Source organism: Alexandromys fortis, unplaced genomic scaffold, assembly GCF_014885135.2.
Source record: "Alexandromys fortis isolate MF-2015 unplaced genomic scaffold, M_Fortis_MF-2015_v1.1 scaffold_500, whole genome shotgun sequence".
Classification (NCBI taxonomy): Eukaryota; Metazoa; Chordata; class Mammalia; order Rodentia; family Cricetidae; genus Alexandromys; species Alexandromys fortis.
The window spans coordinates 37,766-61,360 of NW_026068375.1; the positions used below are offsets into that span (position 1 = coordinate 37,766).

Sequence of the window (23,595 nt, forward strand, 5' to 3'; positions counted from 1 at the left end):
GGGGAGGTTTGAGGTGCATTTGTGAGTGTGCCTATGGTCAGAAGAGGCTGGCCAGCGCCAAACCTAACACACTGGGGTTGCTTCAGATTTCTTAGCTCTCCTTTCTGATTATTGGAGTACATGGCTGTGGGGTTACCTTCTCTCATCCAGCAGCTGAGATGGGTAGTCCTGGTATACCTGGCACTGCTGAGGACACAGGACTTCCTAGGGTGCAGTGACAGTTGTGGCAGCTGCTGGTCCTGACCTCTGGTGCTTTCTGAGGGCTGCTGAGGGTAGGGCTGCAGCTGGCTGATGAATGGCTCTTAGACCTTACTTTCCTGTCCAGCACAGCTGCATGGTTCCTCTAAGTTGCTTATTTCTGCATTTGATGCACTGGTAGCAAGAGAGGATGATGTTGTCTCAGCAGGAACAGGAAAAACGAGTCCCTATGTCTTAAAGGCCTCCTCTCTTCCCTGTTCATTTGAAGAATGTTGAAATAAGAAGCGGCGGGGCTGCGTCCCCAACACCCCGGACGCTTGGCTAGCTTATGCCCGAAATAACAACACACAAACTGTATTCATTTAAGAACTGCTTGGCCCATGAACACTAGCCCTTACAGGCTAATTCTCGCACCTGGACTAGCCCATTTATAATAATATGTGTAAGCACCCCAAGGTGCGCTTACCGGGAAGATTCTAGCCTCCGTCCATCCTGTCCGGGAGCAGAGCAGAGTCTGACCTCACTTCCTCTTCCGCCCAGAATTCTATTCTGTTTACTCCTCCCACTAATGCTTTAACCTATGAGGCCAAGCAGTGTGTTTATTACTTAACCAATGAAATCAACAGATTGATATATGACACTCCCACATCAGAAGAACAGGTGACCTACTGAATAAACCTTATTAGAATATGGGTTGGGAGAAAGGAACAGCTTTTCTGTCAAGGGACTGCAGAACTTCTTTGAAAGAGGTAGGAGGCTGGTTGGTATAGCAGGAAGCTCCCAGGAAAGGACAGGAGTGTGTCTGGTACAGACGGTAGGAAGCAGAATCAACTGGTTAGGCTAAATTGGGGACTGGCTCCTAGCAGGGTTATTGTGACAGTTGGAGGCTTCAGGAAGCCCAACAGGCTGTCAGTGAAAAGAAAACATTCTCCTTTAAAAATTTTTATTATTAAATACTCTTTTTTACATTGCTTTCTTTGAGCTTAAATCAGCATTGTCTTCCAGTATTAAATGCATCTCTTGTTACTTCTTTGAGCTTTCTGGCAATACAATGCAATGAGCAGAGTATCCATTCTGAGTCAGTTTTAACTTTCTTTTCCTATGGCAGTCCTGTGTTTACATGCTGTTTGCATGCCATAATGCTTGTCTGTTTTGCTGCACATACAGATCTTCCTTGCCTAGCCAAAAATACTGTCAGTGTGGCCTCATGTTCATCTTCAAACTATTAAATGTCCTTCATGGTGCTAACTCAAAGTAAGCCTTTGGAGGTCGCAGATTCTACTGTGTCACCAAACGTTCATTGTGTATTAAAGAACTCTGATTTCTCTCAGTATGGTATTCACCTCCCTGAAATGAGAGGATTTGATTTTTTATGTCATTTGTGAGTCTATGAACATGTGACAGGCGCACACCTCTCTCAGCATCCATTTGGAGCCTGCAGACAACCTTGGGTGCCTTCCATCTTGAGACCAGGTCTGTTGGTTCATTGCTATATAAGCAAAGCTAGCTGATCTGTGAGTTTCTGCAGATTCTCCTGCCTCTGTCTCACATCTCCCAGTAGGAGTGAGCTGGCATCTCAAAGCCTGAAGTACTGTGTTTGACTTGAAATTTTCTTTAGTGAGATTTTCATACACGAGTACTGTATTTACATCATTTCTATCCCTTCCTATCTTCCTCCCACTCCTCCTGTGTATGCTTCTCCAATCCCTCTTCTTATTTAATTATTCTCACATAAATAAGATCTAGTGCACCCATTTAGTGTTATTCTTGTGTACATGTGTGTAGCACCAGCGCTGCTGCAGTACCGAGTTGTGAGCGAGGAGCTGAGGATCATTTGTGCTAACAGAATGCCGTTTGTTGAAGGGAGAATGTGGTCTATATATTCGGGCTTGCAGCACTGTGAAAAAACCCAGGGTTCAGAAGTTCATGTTCTCAGGGCCAAATCAGAAAAAAAAAAAAAAACTAAGTGGAACAAGGACCTTGTGGTTAGGCCAGGAGGTGTAAGATGTACTTGCTAGCAAAGGTCAGCAGGGAATAAATAGACATCCTGCGGGAAGGACCCAACATAAGTGCTTAGGATTGGCCATATGAGGTTCTCCACCCTCAGGAGAGGAGTGTCTACCCTTTCTCCTGACAGGATTCCTTAGAAGGAGTTTGATAAAACTTCATGGGGTCAGGGGTCAGGGATCTGGGAGGATATTATGAGTTATCAATGTCTTTGGTGTTCATGAGGCCTCTGACTAGTAAACTGAATATTAAAAGATTATTTCTAAATGTTGATTAGAGGGTTTGAGCAGGCATGCCCTTCTGAGCTCTGCATGTACTCTCCCCAATAGTCCTGTGTTTCTGCAATGTTTGTGTTTCCTAAGCATTATCCGATTTTCTAGGCATATAGCGTCTCTGGTCTAGCCAAAAGCATTCACAGTCAGATAGGCTCCTGTGTTTATTTTCTTCCACAAGTCTTCAAAAAAATCATTTGAAGTCCTCCTTCATTGCACTAAATCACCATAAATGTTTTGCATATTAAGATTGGGAGAGTCAGCAGTTGGGTGGGGGACAAGCCCTTTAGTTCTCTGGATATTGGTGTTCGTCTCTCTAAGAGAGCAGAGTTGCATGGGAGTATACTTAGGCAGAATTCTGACCTCCCCGAATTTCTGAATCACTGTACTCTATGTCCAAAGTATGTGTCTTGAAGCTATAGGAAGCTCTTTCCAGAGGTCAAAAGGATTGCGTTCAGTATTTGAGAAATGATTAACACTGTTGTTTCATCCAGAACACTAGAAACACTGTTAGTGTGGTATTATATCCATCTTTCTTTTGCAATGCTAATGTCAGAACTCAGGTCCTCACTTGTACTGAAGTTATTATTGTGTACCATTTAGCTATGTCCCCAAGTGGCAACTCTGAAGATTATGTAATATACAGTTATCTATCATGTGGATTCTTGAACTGGTGTATAGAATGCTTTTTATTAAAGGCTTTTATTCAACAAGTGAGCTAATGTTCTCAAAGTGTCAAAGTGCTTGATATGAAGAAGGTGTGGACTTCATGGGGCGTAAACATTTTTGGTGTGACTACCACTAGGCAGGATATTTCAAGTGGACTCTTGAGGCAGAGCAATAACACAAGCACAAGAGAGCACGTGCAAACTCACAATGAATAAGCACAATTAGCCGGGACAACCTGTCAGAGGACCAAAAGCACCATAACTAATGGCACACACTCCCAGCCAATCACGATATGCCAGCAGCAACTGCCAGTTTCAAAAGGACCAACCAAAAACTTTACTGTGGCTGCTTAATTTCCCTAGCCCCATAAAAAGTCCTGATCCTTTTACAATAGAGAGCTTCTGCATTGGAATTCTCCAGAGTCTATGTTGTTGTCTCCATGTCTCCTTACCCCCGTGCCCCACAGGAACTTGGGGTCACACAACCGGCAGCAACAACTGGCACCCGGCGTAGATGGACCTTTTCCTTTTGCTTGCCTTTTGGGTTCTCCTAATACTCTTTTTGGGCATTTTCTTTCTTGTTTGCTGCCCTCACTGCTCTTCCCAGAGTGATTCTCCACCAGCCAGGGTCTTGAGTTTACCCCCTTTGGCTGTTTTCGGTGAGTTGACCCCTTCTTTTGCTTTCCATTTCCTTGCTTTCCCCTGTTTGTCTTCCTGGTTAGGAACTCTCCATCGTGACACGGTTGATCCTGGTACCTCCACAGAAGTGCTGATCACCCAGGAGGTAGAACCAATAAAGTACCCTCCAACTGGTCCTTTTGCCTGGAGACACTGTGTGAGTGTATGGCTGTGGCTTAACAAATCACAGAAGTCCCTCACCACAAGCAGCACTCTCTGTCAGGTCTTAACAAATCACAGAAGTCCCTCACCACAAGCAGCACTCTCTGTCAGGTCTTAACAAATCACAGAAGTCCCTCACCACAAGCAGCACTCTCTGTCAGGTCTTAACAAAACACAGAAGTCCCTCACCACAAGCAGCACTCTCTGTCAGGTCTGCAAACACTACTTTCCTTTTCCCATCTGTCCTTGTCCTTGTCTTCATGCGACTCCCTCCCTCGAGGACTGAGAGCAACTGATGACTTTTGCCCAGGGCCATTCTCTGGGATTATCTGAAGGTTCTCTTGCTTTAATGGGGAGTCCCGACTGCTCTTCAGAGTGTGGACTTTTGGACCTTTTCTATCCACTTCTCTCCCGTAACATCCGGTTATGTGATCACCAGTTAAGAGCCATCAGGGCGGTGACCGGTCTCTTTTTTTTTTTTTTTTTTTTTTTTTTTGTGAACCAATAAGTTTATTGGAGTTGCTTACAAGAGTGTCAGAGAGGAGTTAAATGAGCATTGGTGACTAAAGATAGTTATATCTCCAAAAGCCCACCTTAACATGGGTGACAACTCATGAGAACTGCAACTCTGGAGCTCTCTTCATTACTCGCAGGCAGCTCCCCAAGTCAAAGAGTTTCCTCCAGGCAGTTAGGTCTCTTAATTCATGGAAAGGCTTTGGATGTTCGACTGTGGTTGAATCCCCTTTCCCTTCTGGGATTGGAACATTCTGGGATTGGAAGTAGATGGCTGCTACTTCCACTAGTTTGGCTGAGATGCAGTTGTTCCTGCTCACCCTGTGTCTTCTGGTCATTTTTTTCTTTGCTGCCTCTCTTCACAGGCTCCTCCTGGGGTCCATCATGATTGGTGTCCTGTCCCTAGAGGATGGGGTTTTCCTTCTCCACCAGCGTTGCCACCACCCCCTCCCCCAAGTTGGTAAGAGATCTGTGAGTTCCATGTGAGGGCTGCTGCCCTGGATCTTGCCTACTGTTTTCGCCTCTACCTGGGCTCCCACACACAATATGCAGAGCCTGGAGCAGAAGCTGCCTTTTCTGGCCATTTAGCTGAGCTATTCCTACAGTTCAAAGCTGAGGTGGCCTGGGCCTCGGGCTGACTCTCCCTACCTGTCTTGGCCCCATTGAGCACTGGTGTGGCGATTACGCCACCACATGACTTGTCCCTTGACAGCTGCAGGGTAGGAGGGTCCCTGGCTGTGTTGGGCCCATCTCTATCTTCTGAGGGCTTAGCTGAGCCCCCTCCTTCATCAGTCTCTTCCTCCTCTACAATGTCCTCAAAGTCAAAGCTCAAGAAATGCTTTTCCCTCCATTCAGTGGGTCACTCAGTCAGAGGTTCTGTACCAAGCACCCTGCAGTTGCAAGGAGTCACTGACTCTTCCTCCCCAGTTAGGCCTTGGAGACCACATCAGGCCCTCTAGTCCTAGGTGAAAACAGCAGCTCCCACTCCTTGGTCATGCTGGGACAGTTGGTAGGGTATTGACTAGTGATGGCACATCCTCTGGGAGAGATGGACTGAGTCGTTGAGGGGGAGCCTTGAAAGATGGAGCAGAAATAGTACAGAGAGACGAGCTGCTCAGTTTTATGGGGGCTGAAGAAGCTGCCCCTGACCCAGCAAGAGTGGGTCATGGAGAAAAGGCAGCTGGGCTGACCTCAGGGGGAAGAGGGCAGCCTCAGTGACAGAAATGTCACCTAATGCTCAGAAGTGAAGGAAATGAAGAAGGAAGAAGTTGCTTGGAGTTCTTTATACCACCCAAGGCATCCCAGCCATGACTCAGCATTCCCTGTTCCACTGTCACTGATGTCTGCACAGCCACTGCCATAGAGATGCCTAACAGGGAGAATATGCTTGTGATTAAGGTAGAAGGCCATTCAGAGTATATCCTGGAGACAACTAACTGATAAACTTCATGTAAAGGCCTGAGTATCTGACATTCAGGAGTGCCTAAGCTCAGGACTCTGCCTTGTTATCAACCCCATTCTATGACCCTTCCTGTGGCCCCTGGGACCTCCTCCCTCACAAAGGATAACACAGACAGCCTGGCTGAATCATTCAGAGAGTCTGCCCAGCTAAGATCTGCTGCTGGGACCCAGCAAGAGTAACAATCACTTGTAGCAGGGAGCTTATAGGGGCCTTTCCAACCAGTCATCAGCATCCTCCCCCCCCCCCAGTTCTGCCTCCATTGCTGCTTCCCACTGTGACTCAATGGAACTGCTTCCTCTGAAATTGCCCCCTCACATTCCCATTGAGGAGGAGACCCCAGCAGGGACAGTTTATCCCCTCCCCTACCCTGGATACTCCAGAAGTAGCTACAGGGTCATTCCTGTTCCAGGGGGAATCAGAAGGTGCTGAGGGGGATCAGCCCCTCTCAGGATACCCTTGGTTCCATGGCATGCTCTCTCGACTCAAGGCTGCCCAGGTGGTGCTGGAAGGAGGCACTGGCTCCCTTGGTGTCTTCCTAATATGTCACAGTGAGACAAGACTTGATGCATATGTCCTTACTTTCAACGCCCAGGGCAAGGCCAAGCACCTGTGTTTGTCACAATATGAATGAATGAGGAGGGTCAGTGCCAGATCCAATATCTGTGGTTCTAGTCCATTTTCAATATGCTTGAGTGCTTTTGAGTGCATCCCATCCCTGTGGAGTCTGGAGGCCCCAGTGATGTTGTCCTTGTCATCTATGAGCTCTCCCAGTGGCAGCAGGGCCAGGAACAGGCTGGGAGCCATGTAGGGGCATGCGAGGGTGACAGATACTACCCTGATTCTTGTTACTTTAAGCAAGTACTCAGACAATGGCCCATGCAGCTTCAAACCCATGACAATTGGTACTCCATGTTAAAGGCTGTTCTTGACCCCTCAGTTTTCCTCCAATGGGTCTGATGCAGCAGAGACCCAAGCCCTTTTTGAAATTTGTACTTAATGTCACCTTTGACATGCTTACTGGCAGTGGACAATACACTGACCCTGTCTCACAATCCATGATTGGCTTACATGTCTATTTCCAATAAGTGTCTGACCTAGTCTTCAAGGCCCTCAAACTTTGTACACCCGAGAACTGATGGAGGAGAGTCATCTGTCTATGTGTTACTTTCATTGGTTAATAAAGAAACTGCCTTGGCCTTTTGATAGGACAGAAAATTAGATAGGCAGGGAAGACAGAACAGAATGCTAGGAGAAAGAAGGCAGTGAGACAGATGCTATAGCTCTCCTCTCCAAGATGGACTCAGGTTAAGATCCTTCCTGGTAAGCCATCCCCTCGTGGTGCTACAAAGATTATTAGAAATGGATTAATCAAGGTGTGAGAGTTAGCCATTAAGAGGCTAGAGCTAAGAGGCGAAGCAGTGTTTAAAAGAATACAGTTTTTGTGTAAATATTTCGGGTGTAAGGCTAGCCAGGTGGCGGGACATAGCCTGCTGTTCCTTCTACAGAGGACAGTGTAAAGTGGCTCACAGCCATCTGTAATGAGATCTGGTGCCTCTTCCAGTGTATATATGTTAACAGAACATTGTATGCATAATAAATAAATCTTTTTTAAAAAAAAAAAAGTACTTCTGTAATCTTGTCCAACAGGCTGCAGAACCATTTCCTGAATTTTTGACCTGTGTCACCAATGCTGTTGAAAACTGCATCCCATCTTGCCCTACCAAGGATATCCTCACTAAACAGCTAACTTAGGAGGGGCTCAACACTGTCATCTGTAATGTCATCATACCTGTTAAAAATGAAAATATTCCTAAGTGAGTCTAGGCTGCCTGAGATTTTGACACACAGAATGGGCCAATTTCAGCCCTTACAGCTTCCATCAATGCCTTGGTTAACACCAAACTTGACAAGGATGACAATTATGCCCCACCAGACCATACTTGCTGGAGATGTGGACAGTCTGACCATTTACATAGGGATTGCCCTAGGGCTCATCCAAAGACATAATGCCCTAAATGCCAAGAGGGCTATCATTGGGCACAAGACTGTAGAAGCGCCCAGCAGGTCCTGATATGAATGATAGACTGGACAATGGCTTCACACTCCTGATGCATGAAGGTAAGTGCTGTGCCTTGGTTTGCAATGGTTTAGGTGAACTGGTTCTCATTTACTAGACAGATGTCTTTGATTTCAGAAGCATAGTGAATGTTATTTAAAAAGACCTATTGCCCCAATACTTTTGTTCTCTCTGTTGAGGTTACTTGAACAGCAGTAGAACCAACTTTAATAGAGACTTTGGTGTCATTGTGGCTAGTTTGAGAGCATTGTGGAATACCTTTAGGTCCTCTTTCAGAGCCAAAGTAGCAGCAGGGAGTTTCTGTTGCTCATGCTCTGTGAGCTCAGCCAGCTCCCCAGGACAGTCTATGAAAATAAGCCATTTGCTGCCCTTCAGGCCAGTCAGCAGCCAATTGTGGTACTTGCTGTACTCCCTGACCTAGGAGTTACAGTTATAGATATAGACTGCAGAGACATTGTTGTAAGCAAAGCCAGGAAAAAACAGCAAACCACTTAGAGAGAAAGTCTATTTTAAAGCGATTACTAGGTCCAGTATGGGCACGCTAGATAATCATTTCCCTCAGGACAGATGGCTTGCTGCCCTCCCCATTTTCAAATTAAAGATAAAATTTATGCCACACCATCAAAATTCCATTGCCCAGACTGTTATAGCCTTTATACATGCCAATAAAACTAATTTGGGGTTAATAATAATGGGAGATAATCATAAGGAAAGGGCCTATACCCAACCAAATCCTGGATCAGTACAACTAGGGGAGATATTGGTAGTCCTTAAGGTACTGGAAATGACCCAATCAGAACCTAAACTTGTTGCATGGTGCCTTGTGGAAGGGGTGGTGGTGGCTGTAATATTTCTGCTTAAGTGTCTCATACAGCTAAGCTGCTGACAACAGCAGGTGAACAAGGCAATACTCCAGGTGTTAATGGCTATGGAGCATGCTAGACCAAAACCTCCCAGGGAGGTGGAACATGCTTGGCTAACATAAATACAGTATGCCATTTAAAGCCTTAATTCTACTTAAAGTCTCCCCTTGCTTTTGACTTCTTGGGACCTTTCAGGGATCCCTTTCAAGGACTATTAGTCAAATACAGCAGGCAAGCCTAAGACAGGCACAGCCCAAAATGTTGGGGACAGTCCATGAGGTGGAGTTATACAAATCCATAACGCCACTAGGTTGTCCAATAAAGATAAAATAAAAAGGGTGAGATGAGGCAGGGCAATAGCACAAGTAGAAGAAAGTATATAAAAACTCAGATGAATGAGCAAAATTGGCCAAGACAACCTGTCAGAGGACCAATAGCAAGGTAACTAATGAACGCATTCCTAGCCAATCACAACATGCCAGCAGCAACTGACAGTTTCAAAAGGACCAACCAGAAATCTACATGCAGCAGCTTAATTTTCCAAATCCTATTTTTAAAAAAACCTGACCTTTTTTACAATAAAGAGGTTCTGTATTGTAATATCACAGAGTCTGTGTCATTGCTGCAGTGTCTTCTCACCTCCTGCCCCCTGGGAAATAAGGTTCATACAACAGGCAGCAGCAACAAGCCTGTAACAACTACAACAGGGAAATTATATTTTATTTCTTATTGCATTGCTGACCAGCACAGGCAGGTGAGTGACCCAGATATCAGGTTTCATGCAAACCCCACAGTCTTGGGCCAAGCTGGGATCAAACATCCTGAGCACATACATGGTCTGGTAAGTGATTAAGAGCCTGTCCTCCAATCCCATCCTAGGAAAGACCTATCAGTTGTCACAAAGTCTGATAGGACCCCACAAACTCAACAGTTCTATCCATTATCATGCTTCATGGTCTGTCTAGGGTCAATTAGCCTAGGCCTCCCTCACCATCTTAATGATCACAGGATTAGGTTGGGTCAGACAGTCTGAACAACAACCCAGAAAGCTGACTGACAGACTCTCCCTCCTGTACCTTCCTCAGATTCCTGGGTCTACACTAGGATAAGCAAGATCACTAAACAGCCGGGCCTGGTGATGGATTCAGACCCCTGCTCTCCTGCATCGTCCCTGCAATCCCACACAGCTGAGATGGAGGAGCCTGGGTGCCCACCCCAAATGGTGAGTGATCAAGGTCCTGCCCTCCCACAGCAGTCTCACACTGCCAGGACCAGCTGATGCCCAAGAGAACACCCACCTGCTCAGTGTGCTGAGTTCCCGAGATCCCCACCCGCCCCTGCCCTAGCTGGGCTCAGGCGGACTGTGCTCCATCCCGGCCTGGTGAGGACTAGAGATTCCAACACCCCAGGTCCAGCTTGGGTTGCACTGCCTGTATTCCTCCTCACACTGGTGAATGACCTGGATCTTTGCTCTCCGTGATTATCCTCAGAGTCTCAGCCTAGCGTTGCTGAAGCGGGCTGCACACCAGCCCAGCATGGTGAGTTCCCAAGAACCTGTCAGCCCTGGCCATCCTCATCCTCCCTGACTTAGCTGGGTCAGTCTGAAGCTCCCCATCCCAGGCTGGTGAGAGCTCAATATCCTATCCTGCTATTGTTATGTTAATACTCCCACCCTGGGTGCCAGCCTATCTTCCTCTGTCACTGTTGTAATAAGACCCCCCAGGCCCAGCTTGGTATGTGAAATCTGTACTCCATGCCATCCTGGTGAGTTACCTGGACTCTTGCCCTCTAAAGACATCTACACAGTCCCAGTCCTTGGATGAAGGAGCATGTATACCAACCAACCCAATACCCTCTCTGATGCAAATTCTCATATTCTAAGCATAGCTTGGATCAAGCAGCTTGCCAACTAGCCAAGCCTGCTTATTGACCCAGACTCTAAGTAGTGATCCCACAGTTTCAGGCACATTGATGAACTACCCAGAATCACTCTGGCTTCCCACTGTTAGTATACTTCCTGCACTATGTCTGATTAGAAATCCTGAATATGCCTGTCTTGTGAGTGACCCAGATCTTTGCTCTCCATTGACACACCTACAGTCCCAGAAATACTGGGATCCAACTGCCTGATAACCATCAAGAACAGGCTCTCTTCAGCTATTCTAATAATCCCAGAACTTGTGGTCAAGCATCCTGGGCACTAGCCCAGCCCAATCAGTGATCAATACTCTCTTCTCTCTAATAATCCTGAAACTTTCTGACATAGCAGTGGTGAGCAGTTTCCCCATCAGCACATCCTAATGAGTCCCCAAGATCCACCTCTGCCTTCACCTTCTGTAGACTCACAGACATAGCTGGGATCATAAGCCTGAGTACCAGGCCAGCCTGGTGATTGTCAAATATCCCCACCTAGCTTTACCCTCTTCAAAAAACCACAGGCTCAGCTTGGGTCATACAGTCTGATTAGTGGTTAACCATAGTGAGACATCAAGGCTCCCACTCCAGCAGCTTCCTCAGACTTACAGGCGCACTTCCAATAAAGCAGAGGTTCAACCAGCATGGTGAGTAACCCAACCCCATGCATCACAATGAGACACTAAGTTTCCCAGTCTTAAAATCAAATAAAGAAGCAAAATAGGTGTGTGTGAGATTGGCTGTTCGGGAGCAACTTGCCAAAGTAGCTTATAATTAATTTGTTTTAATTGCTCATTCAATTTCCCCCCTTCACACCTAGAGAAAAAGATCATAAAAAATATTTTTTATCAAAATTCATGGTTTTATATAAACCACTGTCTGTGTTAATTGTGGCCTGAGGGATTTGCATCTGTGCTTTCCCTTACAAGTACTCTCATGACCCCAACAAGACTGTTAAAGCCTTACTGTAAGCTAGCAACCATAGACAACCATGGGGAAACAGAAGAGGGATTTCCTGGTTTCAATCACATGTAAACCACATGTCACTTCTAATTCTATCCCCATTGTACTGGTACTCTATGTACATGGCTTTCATTATGCTAAAGTAAATACAGAACAAAGCCCTGTCATTTTACTGATAGGTAACACAACCAGACAAGGGCATATCAGACAGGACCAACAACCCCTGAAAGGTCTCTGTGAACACCCCCAAAAATTACTTGCCCCAACAAAAAGCAGGAAGCAGCTTGGAGAGAACTATGCCCAAATTCCCTAAATGATTGTTCAATAAATGTTTATTTACATTTAAAGAGAGATATGCTATAGTAATTTGCATTGATATGAATCTTGGTCTATTGATACAAATTTTAGGTCAATTTTGTTATATATATATACATATATATGTGTGTGTATGTATATATATATATATATATGCTCTTGATTAAGGTACTGTGTTTGTGCAGCTCATTTAATAAAGAACCAGAGAAAGAAACAGACTTTGACCCCAAAATCAGATCCATCTCTACCCTGACTAACTGAAACACAAAACCAACCAATCCCTGAGCAGGGAAGTTTCTCCCTCTAGTCTAGAGGCTTGACCTTTCCCTGTCCTTAGCAGAGGCAGCCTCTTCCAGTCAGCCAGGCAAGGAGTGGCATAACTGCCCCGACCTTCCCCTGACCTTAACCCATGCAGTTAAAATAATGGTAAGGTCACCTGACCACAGTCAAAATGGCAGCAGTCTCATGTTGTATGAAAAAGCCATGATTTTTGAGCTGCAGGGATTTTAAGTTTAATAATAACAGAGACCTAGAAGTGTGATCCGCCCTGTCGCTGAGCCATCATACCACAAGCAGTAGCAAAAGGCTAGAATTTAAAATAGCCGCCTTGTGAATCCGATCAATCTTGATGGCAGCAGAAGCAGTGGCAAGGACAGTTTGAGGAAACTCCTTCCATTTGCCTGTACACTGACCGTAATTAGAAAGCTCCCATAAACATGGAGCCATAAGGACGCCAGCAGCATGAGGGCAGAGCTGACGAAGTAGGGCATTAAGGCCTGAGGTTTAAGGGCCCCTAAAAGACGTCCATCCCAGGGGGAGGCTGGATTGACAGAATGGATGGCTTGCTACCCATAGTTGAAACTATGAAAACAGCAACGCCACAAGGCCTATACAAAAACATCTCTCCTCTATAGGCAGGGTGTGAATAGGTGGCGAACACTGCAGGGCCTGTAGCAGACCATCCTCTGCCTACAGGTGGAGTGCTAAAGCCTGGCTGGCTCAGAGGCCTCTCTGAGCAGCCTTTTACAGTGGGGAAGAAAGGAAAAAAAGAAAAAAAGAAAAATCTGAGGGACCCTGGGCTCCCAGTCGCAGGAGGACTGGTCCCAGGTCATCAAAACACCATTTTAGCTAAGGGAAGCAACCAGAGATGAATGTCAGAGAAGGGCTCAACTGTAGCCATAAAGACCGTGGTTGGGGGATATCCCCCTGTTTCTAGAAACACTAGAATATTTCCGGAAGCTAAATGATAATTCCTCATGTTTGGAGAAATGGTTAAGATGAACAGATGGGGAAACTCACCAATTAAGAGGTAAAAGTCACACTCAGGCAGAATGGAGAGCTTTTATAAAGAAACCTGGTTCTTGAGCGCAGGGTTCCATGCGTCCTCAGCTGGCCCGCCTATGAACCATTGCAATACCCATTTCTGAAAACACCCTTCTTGATTGGGCTTGAAAGAAAGTTACTAATATGCCTTGAGCAGATCTCTGAGTTCGAGGCCAGCTGGTCTACAGAGTGAGTCCCAGTATAGGCAGAAAGAAGCCTTACCTCAAAAAACAAAACAATAACAATAATAACGTGCCTTGAGAGCATTAAAAACCATGTACTTAATCTACCACACTCATTCAATCCGTTTTTACATCCTAAGCACTACAGCATATATCTGTATGCTAGGCTGGGTCAGTAAAGTAAAACTTCCCATGTAAAACTATCATGAAAGATGTATTCCTCAGTTCTTTCCATGAAAAAAAAAAGCCTTTCTTAGAGAAAGATCAAACACAGGGAAAATTTATTTTAACCCTTAATGGAAAACTGACAGTGACCCAAGGCTATTCCAGAATATTCCTCATAGTCTCATGTGAAACTTAGGGGAAAGAGCCTAGGCAATCCTCAACATCATCACATTCCTGAGTCGGGTGATACAGAACTCTCCCCTCCCACCCCTCCCCCACCACATCTGACTAACAGTGATGTCACAGCAGGAAATGGTCATGTACCAGTCCAGCCTGGAGAGTTACACAGAACCCCACCCATTCTCATCATAACGACACGCACGTAAAGCAGGAGGGCACCAGCCCAGACTGGTGAGTAACTAAGGACCCATTCTCACACTGCCAGGCCTAGCTAATGTTACAGATTGTGTTACACTGCCAGGCATAGCTGGTGTTCCACAATGGGGAATTCACAGGACATTGCCAGCCAGAGCAATTCTCTTACTCCCTGGCCCACTGGGATCTATCAGACTGCACATCATCTCAGCCTTGTGAGAGCTCAAGATCGTATCCTGGGGTGTCCTTCTAGAACTCCTTGGCCTAGCTTGGCTTGGTTTGAACAGTCTGCATGCCAACCCAGCCTAGGGTAGGATCAAGACCTCATCTTGCTGAACCATCCTGACAACCCCAGGCCAAGTTTGGCTCAAGCAGTTCATTGACCAATCAGGCCTAATTAGTGACCCAGATCCCTGCCCTCATGTAACAGTTCAGACTAGGGAGTGAACACATGATTCCAGGAAGACAGTGTACAGGGCCACTTTACTGAATATCCAACATCCTCACCTGCCTATAACAAACACTCAGAGAGCTGGAGCAACATCCCCACCTGGTTATTGACATAAGAATCTGCTCTAGTACTTTCCTCAGACTCCCAGGCCTAGCTCAGGTCAAGCAGATCAACGAAAGCGGAGTGGCACTCACCTGTGAACTCCTTCCCTGCCATCCACAATCTTTGGCCCAGCTGGTGCCAAGGAGTCTGGATACCTGGCCAGATTGGTAAGTGATCAAGACCCCACCTGCTTTCCCATTCAGTCCTCACACTTGTGGACATAGTTCGGGTCATACTGTAGTTACAATCCCAGCCTTATTGAATACCATGAACCTTGCTGATCTCCTGGCCATCGCCATACTCCTAGCCACAGCAGGGGCCGTGAAGTCTGGCTAGCAGGTGAGTAGATCAAGACCTTGTCCTCACACCGTTCTCCACACTACCATGCCTAACTGGTGTCGCATAGCTAGCATCACATAACCTGCACACCAGTTCAGCCTGATGAGTTCATATGAATCTTACCTGCCTGAGCCACCTCACAGTTCCTGAATAAGCTGGGACCAATCAGAATATTTCCTACTAGTATTCCTGAATCTAGCGTGTATTTCACAACCTGTACCCTAAGCCAGCCAGGTATGGGATCAAGACCTCCGCCTTATATCATCTTTATACTCCAAGGCCTATTTTTGCTGAAGCTGCTCACTGGCCAGCCTGTCCTAGTGCATGACCCAGACCCTTGCAATTCTAGAGCATCCACCAAAGCCCCAGGTCCCTCTTGTGGGGTTGAATAGCCAGCCTGGCCTCCAGCACAGTCCTCACATTCCCAGACATAGTCCCACTCATGCCGCTCGCTGTTCACCCAAGACCCTTACGTGTCACGGCTGTATTGATACTCCTTTGCCTATTCCCAAATCATAGACCCATGCCCTGTTGCACCTGTTCAGACTAGGCAGTGGTGTCACAAGTACAGGCAGATTTCAGCCCAGCCCAGCCAGGTGTATGACCCTGACCCTAATCTTTCCCACCATTGCTACATTTCCAAGACTATCTTGGCTTTAAAAAAAAAAAAAAAGTCTACAAAATCTCAGCCCGTGAGGTACCTAGACTTCGTCCTACTGAGCCATCCCCACAGTTCAGGTTCAACCTAGGATCAAGTTGCCTCCTCCCCAGCTTACTTTGGTAAGTGGCCAAGACCTTGGATACCCCATACTCTAATGATTCCATGAGCTGTTTGGGACATGCAGTGTTGCCACCAGAGGAGACATGAGTGTCCTAGTGATCAAGACCTTCTCTCATGTACCCTCCTCATGATCACAGGCTACCTTGGTTAATACAACCTGACCAAGATACCAGCCCAGTGAGTGACCAAGGTTCTTCTTCGAACAGCTTCCTCAGACCCACAGGTCAAGCAGATCACTGACCAGCTCCTCCTGGTGAGTATCCCAGCCACTGTCCTCAATGTCAACCCCAGAGTCCAAGGTCAGCAGGGTCTAAGCATCTCAAGGACCAGCACAAACTGTAGAAAGATCAAGCTTCTGCACCTGCCCTTCATATTCACACTACCAGGCCTAGCAGTGGTCACAAAGCCTGGTGAGTTCCTACAAACCTCACTGGCTAATGCCATCCTCCCAAACCTGACCTAGCAGGACTCACTCAGATTGTCTGTCATACTGGTCCAGTAGGACTTGAGATCATGACCTCTTGGTGTGCACTAATACTCTGTGTTAGCTTAAGTAGCAATGGCTTCACTCTAGCCCAGCCTGCGGAAGGATCCAGACCCCTGTACTTCCAAGAACATAGACCTCTGTTCTTCAAAGAACATCACCACATCCCCAGGCCTAGAATGGCTGCAGCAGCCTGGGTGCCTGTCCTTGTCAGGGAGAAAGACCCTGCCCTAATGCCCCATCCTCACACTCCTTGGCCTAATTCAGGGAAAGGAGCATACGGGCCTGCCAAACCTGGTTAGTGACCCAAAATGTTGTCCTCCTGCCTCACCCTAGACTAGAAAGTGATCTTAGAATCCCAGGCATACTTTGTACCAGACAAGACTGGTGAGTGACACAGAACCCTGCTATTGGACAACAGTCCCACACTACCAGGGCTATCACAAGCCACATAGCCCGCACCCAAGCCAACTTCTGTGTCCCTGAACTCTGTCATCCTTTGTCATCCTCATAGTCACAAATCTGTATTGGACCAAGTCACCTAACCACTGGTGTGCCCCGGGTTCACCAATATGACCAATACCAGACCATTTCATGGGCCTAACGAGCCAACAACAAACAGCATGGGCAGCAGTCGATCTCCCTCAGGGATTCTGGGCCTTTTGTACCACCCAGTCCTCACACACCCAGGCCTAGCTGCGCAACTTGTCTATGAGCACAGACGAACAAGAGCCCAGTATCCTGTCTTTGTCATTCTCACAGGCCTGGCTTTGGTTCTTACAGCTTGACCAACAGCAGAGTCTGGTCAGTCATCAAGAAAACCCCTTCAATGCCTTAGTCACACTCCCACAGCTAGTTAGATTCAAGGAGATCCCAGGGCAACACTGTATACTGAGTAACTAAGACCCAGCTCTTATTGGACCAACGCCACAGTCCCCAACACATCTGGGGTCAATCAGCCAGGACACTAAGTCAGACTGTTGAATTATCAAGACATTGTAATACCACATCATTCTCACATCTGAAGCCTAAATTGGACTTAGCCCAGTCTGGTGAGGGATACAGAATCCCGTCTAAATTCACCATTGTCATGTGTCCATTCCTAGATAGAGTCAAACAGTCTGGGCATTACCCTAAGACCCTGACTGCCTAAGACACTGTTTTCTAGCTCGGGCCAATAAGACTCTGTACCATTCCAGCCTGGTGAGACCTGGAGATCCAATCCTGCTGCTGGCGTACGAATCCTCGCAGCTCCAGCTTCCATCACACAGCCTGCCCCAAACCAGCATCTTGAGTGACCAAGGCCCAGCTGGGTGAGGGGAACAACTCCGCAGCCCTAACGGGTAAGTGATAAGGACCCTGCCCTTGCACATTGCACACCATAGCTGGGGTGGCTGACTTGGCCTGCTGACTCACCCATAACCCTGCCTATCTGCAACATTAACACAGTCCGAGGCCTACTATCTTGAGCTACATCCTTTTGTGCTAACCACACAGTCCCAGTGAGAAGTCGGACCAAACTTTGTTCATTAGCTTACCCTGGTATGTGATCAAGACTAAGCTCTCCCCAACGACACAAACCACCCAGTACTGGTCAGGATCAAGTAGCCTGTGGAGAAGCAGCCCTGTATTAGTAATCAAGGCGACCCACTCCCGCACCATCCCCATATGCCCTTCCCAGTTCTGGCCAGGCAGATTTCCCATCAGCCCCATCTAGCGAGTGCCTTTTACTTCCATACACTCACAGGACAAGATATGAACTCCATGTGTTAAGCCCTGTGCTAAGCCCGTTTAAGAATGTACGTAATTTTGCCTCTCAGAATTGGAAATACAACTCTTGGGATGCTTGAAGGCTTTCAAACTGGTGATAGAGGTGGCTACAGAGGTCAAAGTGATGTAGCCAGGCTGTCTCTCTCCTCTCGTCTCTTCCCTGCACTGTGCCTTCTTTCCTCTGAAAGAAATGTTTTGTAAAAAGCCCCCACAGTTAGTAATTGCCTCGTGGCATAGCTTTCTCTAGACCACCAGGTCTTGCCAGAAGTGTGGGGTGGCCACTCTCCCTTCAGCGCCACACTGCTGAGCTCTCTGCCACTCCCGGCATCCCTTCTGTACCCCTGCAGCCAGCATGATCGGAGAAATCTGTGCCGCTGTGGAATTCATCTCCAACTTCCTCAGCATCAAGGGCCTCAGGAGCGAGCAACAGCTGCGGACCTTCAGCCAGAGCCTGCAGGAGCTGCTGGAGCAACACTACAAACACCACTGGTTCCCAGAGGAGCCCTGCAAAGGATCCGGCTACAGGTGCATTCGCATCAACCATAAGATGGATCCTCTCATCTGTCAGGCAGCCCAGCGGATTGGACTGAGCAGCCAAGAGTTGTTCAGGTTTCTCCCATGTGAACTCACACTCTGGGTTGACCCCTATGAAGTGTCCTACCGCATTGGAGAGGATGGCTCTATCTGTGTGCTGTATAAATCCTTGCCGGAAGGAGATGGCTTTCAGAACACCACTGAACAGCGAATGCTATACACCAAAATGGGTTACAGGCAGGAAATTCTCTGGCAAAGACCAATCCCATTTCAAACCTACAATATGATGACTGTATGGGGTCACGGTATAGTTAGTACAGTCTACAGATGGGATTTTTGTTTAGGGATGGATTTTGGAATTTAAGCTCTAAAGACCTACCACAAGATAGAGTACAGAGAGGTAATATTTTTAAGTGACTTATTGTAGTTTGCACAGTATCATTTAATGGGTTTCTAGCCTGTGAGTCAAGGATAAAATCACTTTATTAGCAAGGCAGTAAAGTCAAATGTTGGTCCAAGTTTTCCCCAGACTTTATAACTATATTGTCACATCAGTGCCTTTAAGAAAAAATGTTTATTTTAATCTTATATTTATGTGTTTGACTAATTTACTGAATGTATGTCTGTGTGCTGTAAGGAGTTGGAATGTGGAGGTGGATTCCCTGAGGGTGCTGGGAACCAAACCTGGGTGGGCCCTCTGTTAGAACAGACACGTCTCTCTATCCATCCCCTAAATCTATATCTCAACAAACCATCTTTCACAATCGATCTTTCGAGGGGTTTTGCACTACTACACTTGAATGTTAGCAATAACTTTTTCTTTTGGCCATTTAGTAAGAAAGCTCAATCATGTGAGCATGAAATTAGAGGAAACTTTACATCCAGGGCTTCCCCCTAGCTCTTGAAAAAATGTACATGAAGAAAAGCTAGGTCATATGATGGGGAAGGAAAGGGCCTGGTTTTGTTTGGATTTTTGGCTTTAAAAGTAGCAAGTGAGCAGAATGTTCCTCGGTAGCAGACTTTTAAAGGACTCTTTAAGAGACACTGCCTTTTGCGGGTTTCTAAGACTGAGTAAATGTCCCAGTTTTAGAAACCGGAGGTCTAGTTTGTAATGTCCCTTTCCCTTAGTGCGGTAAAAGATGAACTTTGCTCAGCCACCATTTATTTGGTCAATTTGGAACTTGTATACTTTTGGACAGTTCATGTCGATTGCCTGTGGCAACATGGAAAGGTTTCTGTATTTTGGATGAGAAATGATTTTCCACGTAATTAGCTTTTACATCCTAAGGTAAATCTTTAACAATGTGCTGTGCCATGATGCCAGCCCAGAATAATGTACTTGACAGGCCTACCTGGTATCATACTGGCTGCCTGCCAGCCCAGTAGGAAGTTTTCAAGGGTCTTACCTGTCAGAGCCATACACATACTCCCTGGACTAACCACACAGCATTCCAGTCCAAGGAGAGCTCAGCAGTGTACCCTGCTCTTCTACTAATATCCCCAGGCCTAGCTTGGCTCCTACCAGCCATACTAAAACTCAGCCTGGTGAGGCATCAAGTGGTGGGCTTCTGCCAACATCTCCAACTTTCCGGGTCTTGTTTGGGGCAAACAACAAACCGTGAAACCCAGGCCCCTGCCATCTTGCACCAGCTCAGGATCCCAGGCAGACAGTACACCAGGCTACCCGAGTGAGTGCCCAAATTCCCCACCTGCCTTTACTCTCTCATCTTCCCAGTCTGATGAACAGTCCAGCCTACGAGTTGTCAAGAAGCACCCTCCAGTGCTTTCCTCAGATGGTAAGGCCTAGTTTGGATGAAGTAGCTTGTGGGCCTGCCTAGTCTGGTGCGTGGCACAGAACCCTGGTCCATGTTACCAACCCTACAATTGTGTGCCAACTTGGGATGAAACAACCTGGGCAGCAGCTCAGAACGGTGAGTGATGAAGACCATGCCTTCCCACACCACCCTAACACTGCTTAGGTTTAGCTGGTGTCACACAGCCTGCCTAACAGACCCGCGCCGTGAGTTCCTAAGAATCTCTCCTATGCAAACCATCCTCACACTCCCTGGCCTAATTGTAGCCAATCAGATTGTGTACCATCCTAACCTAGTGACAACACAGTAGATTATTCTGGCAGTATCAGAATAATGCACCAAGGCCTTGCTTGGGTCCCCTAACCTGTAATCTGAACCTGTGCTCTGAGGGCATCTTCACACTTCCAGGTCTATCATGAGTGAAGCCGCCTGTGTTTTAATCCATCCTGATCAAAATTCAGGACTCTCCCTGTCTGCCCAAAATTGAAACTCCAAGACTCCGTTTGGAACAAGCAAATTGCTCCTCGGTTTAATCCGATAGTGAATCCCCTCCTCTCTCTTACCAGCTCAGAGTTGTGGCTTATAGAAAATTACCGGGCACATGATGCAGCCGCTCATCCTTCTGAGAGCCCCACAACCAGGCCCTTCGTTACCACAGTCTCCTTATCTCAAGTTCACAAAGACCATGTAAAAGACAGATCTTAGAGGGACAGCCTTTTGCCAGGCCTGGCTGGAGGAAAGTTGACTGCTGGTCAGGGACCAAGAGGGTCCCTTCTCCCATCCTCATGCTTGTGGCATATCTGTGGTTCAGCTGACTGTCCATGAGCCCAGCCTGTAAGAGCCCAATGTCGCCACCTGTCTTCAGCTTCCTCACACTCGTGGGCCAAGATTGGGTCACACAGCATGGGTATTAGGGCACAATACAGAGTGTCCAGTGTCCCCACTTGCCATCTTATACTCACACTCGCAGGTCTCGCTTGGACCATATAATCTGAACAATATCCTAGCCCTGTGAGTGGTCCAGACTTAGAGTAAAGTAACCTCCTCAGACCTCCAGGTCTAGTCCATGTCAAGAATAAAGCCAATGGGGGGCTGGAGAGATGGCTCAGTGGTTAAGAGCACTGCCTGCTCTTCCAAAGGTCCTGAGTTCAATTCCCAGCAACCACATGGTGGCTCACAACCATCTGTAATGAGATCTGGTGCCCTCTTCTGGCCTGTAGACAGAATACTGAGAATACTGTATACATAATAAATAAATAATAAATCTTTAAAAAAAAAAAAAGAATAAAGCCAATGAACACAGCCTGGTACATGATTTAGAGCCTGCAGTCCTGTGTCATTTCTGAAGTTCTAGGACCAGCTAAGGTCAAGCAGCCTGGACACTAGCCAGGTTGTTGATATTGAAGCTGTTTCCTCTCAAATCATCCTTACATCTCAGACCTACCAACCAGTTTTATGAGTGATTAAAACCCTGCCCATTTACCAGAATACCACAATACCATTCCTACATTTATCAAAGAGCACAGGTACCAGTCAAGTCTGGTGAGTGACATAGACCTTTCCCTCTACACCATCCTCACATGCACATCCTTAGCTGACATAGTGAGTCCCCAATACCTCACTATGTCAGTCTTTCTTCTCTTGCTCCCTGGCCAGCTAAGATCATTTCAACTGCACCATGCCAGCCTGGAAAGAGGTCAAAAATCAAACCCTATTCTCCTGGTGTCTTCCTAATACTTCCAGGACTTGCTTGGGGTCTACAGCCTCCATTTCAGGCCTGCCTGGTGAGTAACCCATAGCCTCACACTCCTGCCTTATTCCTCACAGCCCCAGGCCTCTCTTTGTAAGTATCAATACCCACTCCCTTACCCCATTCTCATGCCCGCCTAGGCATAGTTCCACTCAGGGAGCTCTCAGAGCTGTCAAAACTGCTTTGTGAACCAGATCCCTGCCCTCCTGCACCTGCTCATACTAGGGACAGATACCACGATCACAGGCAGACTGTGTACCGGTGCAACCAGGTAAATGACCACACAACCTGTCCTTCCCTACCATAAACACACTTCCAGGTATAGCTATGGGGAAAAAAACAGCCCATCGTGTAAATGCACCATATTTTCCTTATTCATTCCTGGCATCATGACATTTGCAGGCAAATGATGGAACTGGAAAAAAAAAAACATTCAGAGTAAGGTAACCCAGACCCAGAAAGACAAATATGATATGTACTCTTAAGTGGATAGTGGCTGTAAAACAGAGGAGAAACTTGTTAAAAACCCACAGATCCAGAGAGACTAGGTGCCAATGGAGGCTCAAGGAGGGGGCCTCTGGGATCTCCCTGAGAAGAGGAAATAGGAGACACTTTGTGAGTGAACTGAGGGCTGCGGATAGGGACATGAGTGAGCAGGTTAAAGGAGAGATGGAAGGAGAGAATACTGAAAAAGACCATTGGAAGGGGCCATTTTAGAGGAGAAACGTGGTGCAAGGGAACCTCCTAGGAATCTACAAGGATGACCCCCCAGCTAAGACTCCTGGCCATAGAAGATCTGTAGCCTGAACTGGCCAATTCCTGTGACCAGGCAAGACTTCAAGTGGAGGGGCTGGGACACCAGCCCAGGCATATAACTCTCGACCTATAGTCAGTCTGTCCAACCTATGGGATGTGCTAGGTAAGGGTGGCCTAGAGATTAAAGGAGTGACCAGCCAATGACTGATCCAGCTTAAGACCCATGCCACAAGAATGAGTCCACCCCGATAGTGCCTAGAGCACCAGGATCCACAGGCGGGATGACCCAGAGACCTAGAATAGAACCAAGCACAACTGAAGAAAAAAAATGTCAATATAACGAGGCCTAATGATATTCTGCTATACTCATAGATTGGTGCCTAGCTCAGTTGTTCTCAGAGAGGCTCCATCCAGCAACTGATGGAAACTGAGACAGAGACCCATAGCCAAACCTTAGGCTGAGCTCAGGGAATCCTGCTGAAAAGAGGGAGGAAGGATTGTAGAAGTCAGAGGGGTCAAGGACATCTAAAGAAAACCCATAGAATCAACTAAACTGTGCTAATGGGGACTCAGAGAGACTAAACCAACAACCAAGGAGCCTGCACGGGACTGACCTAGGTACTCTGCATAAATGTGACAGTTGTGTAACTTGATCCTCTTATGGGATTCCTTTTTTT

The 23,595-nt window shown here is 46.8% G+C and overlaps 1 protein-coding gene and 1 pseudogene across 1 annotated transcript; both read left to right on the forward strand.

Moving 5' to 3' along the window:
* Nucleotides 1-1,973: 1,973 nt before the first annotated feature.
* Nucleotides 1,974-17,611, forward strand: LOC126495501 (SH2B adapter protein 1-like; annotated as a pseudogene).
* LOC126495500 (protein BTG1-like) lies at nucleotides 15,374-19,116 on the forward strand. The gene is made up of 3 exons (XM_050133084.1): nucleotides 15,374-16,063; nucleotides 17,494-17,637; nucleotides 18,412-19,116. The coding sequence occupies exon 3, from the start codon at nucleotides 18,417-18,419 to the stop codon at nucleotides 18,960-18,962; it is 546 nt and encodes a 181-aa protein (XP_049989041.1). The 5' UTR covers nucleotides 15,374-16,063; nucleotides 17,494-17,637; nucleotides 18,412-18,416; the 3' UTR covers nucleotides 18,963-19,116.
* The last annotated feature ends 4,479 nt before the right edge of the window (nucleotides 19,117-23,595 follow it).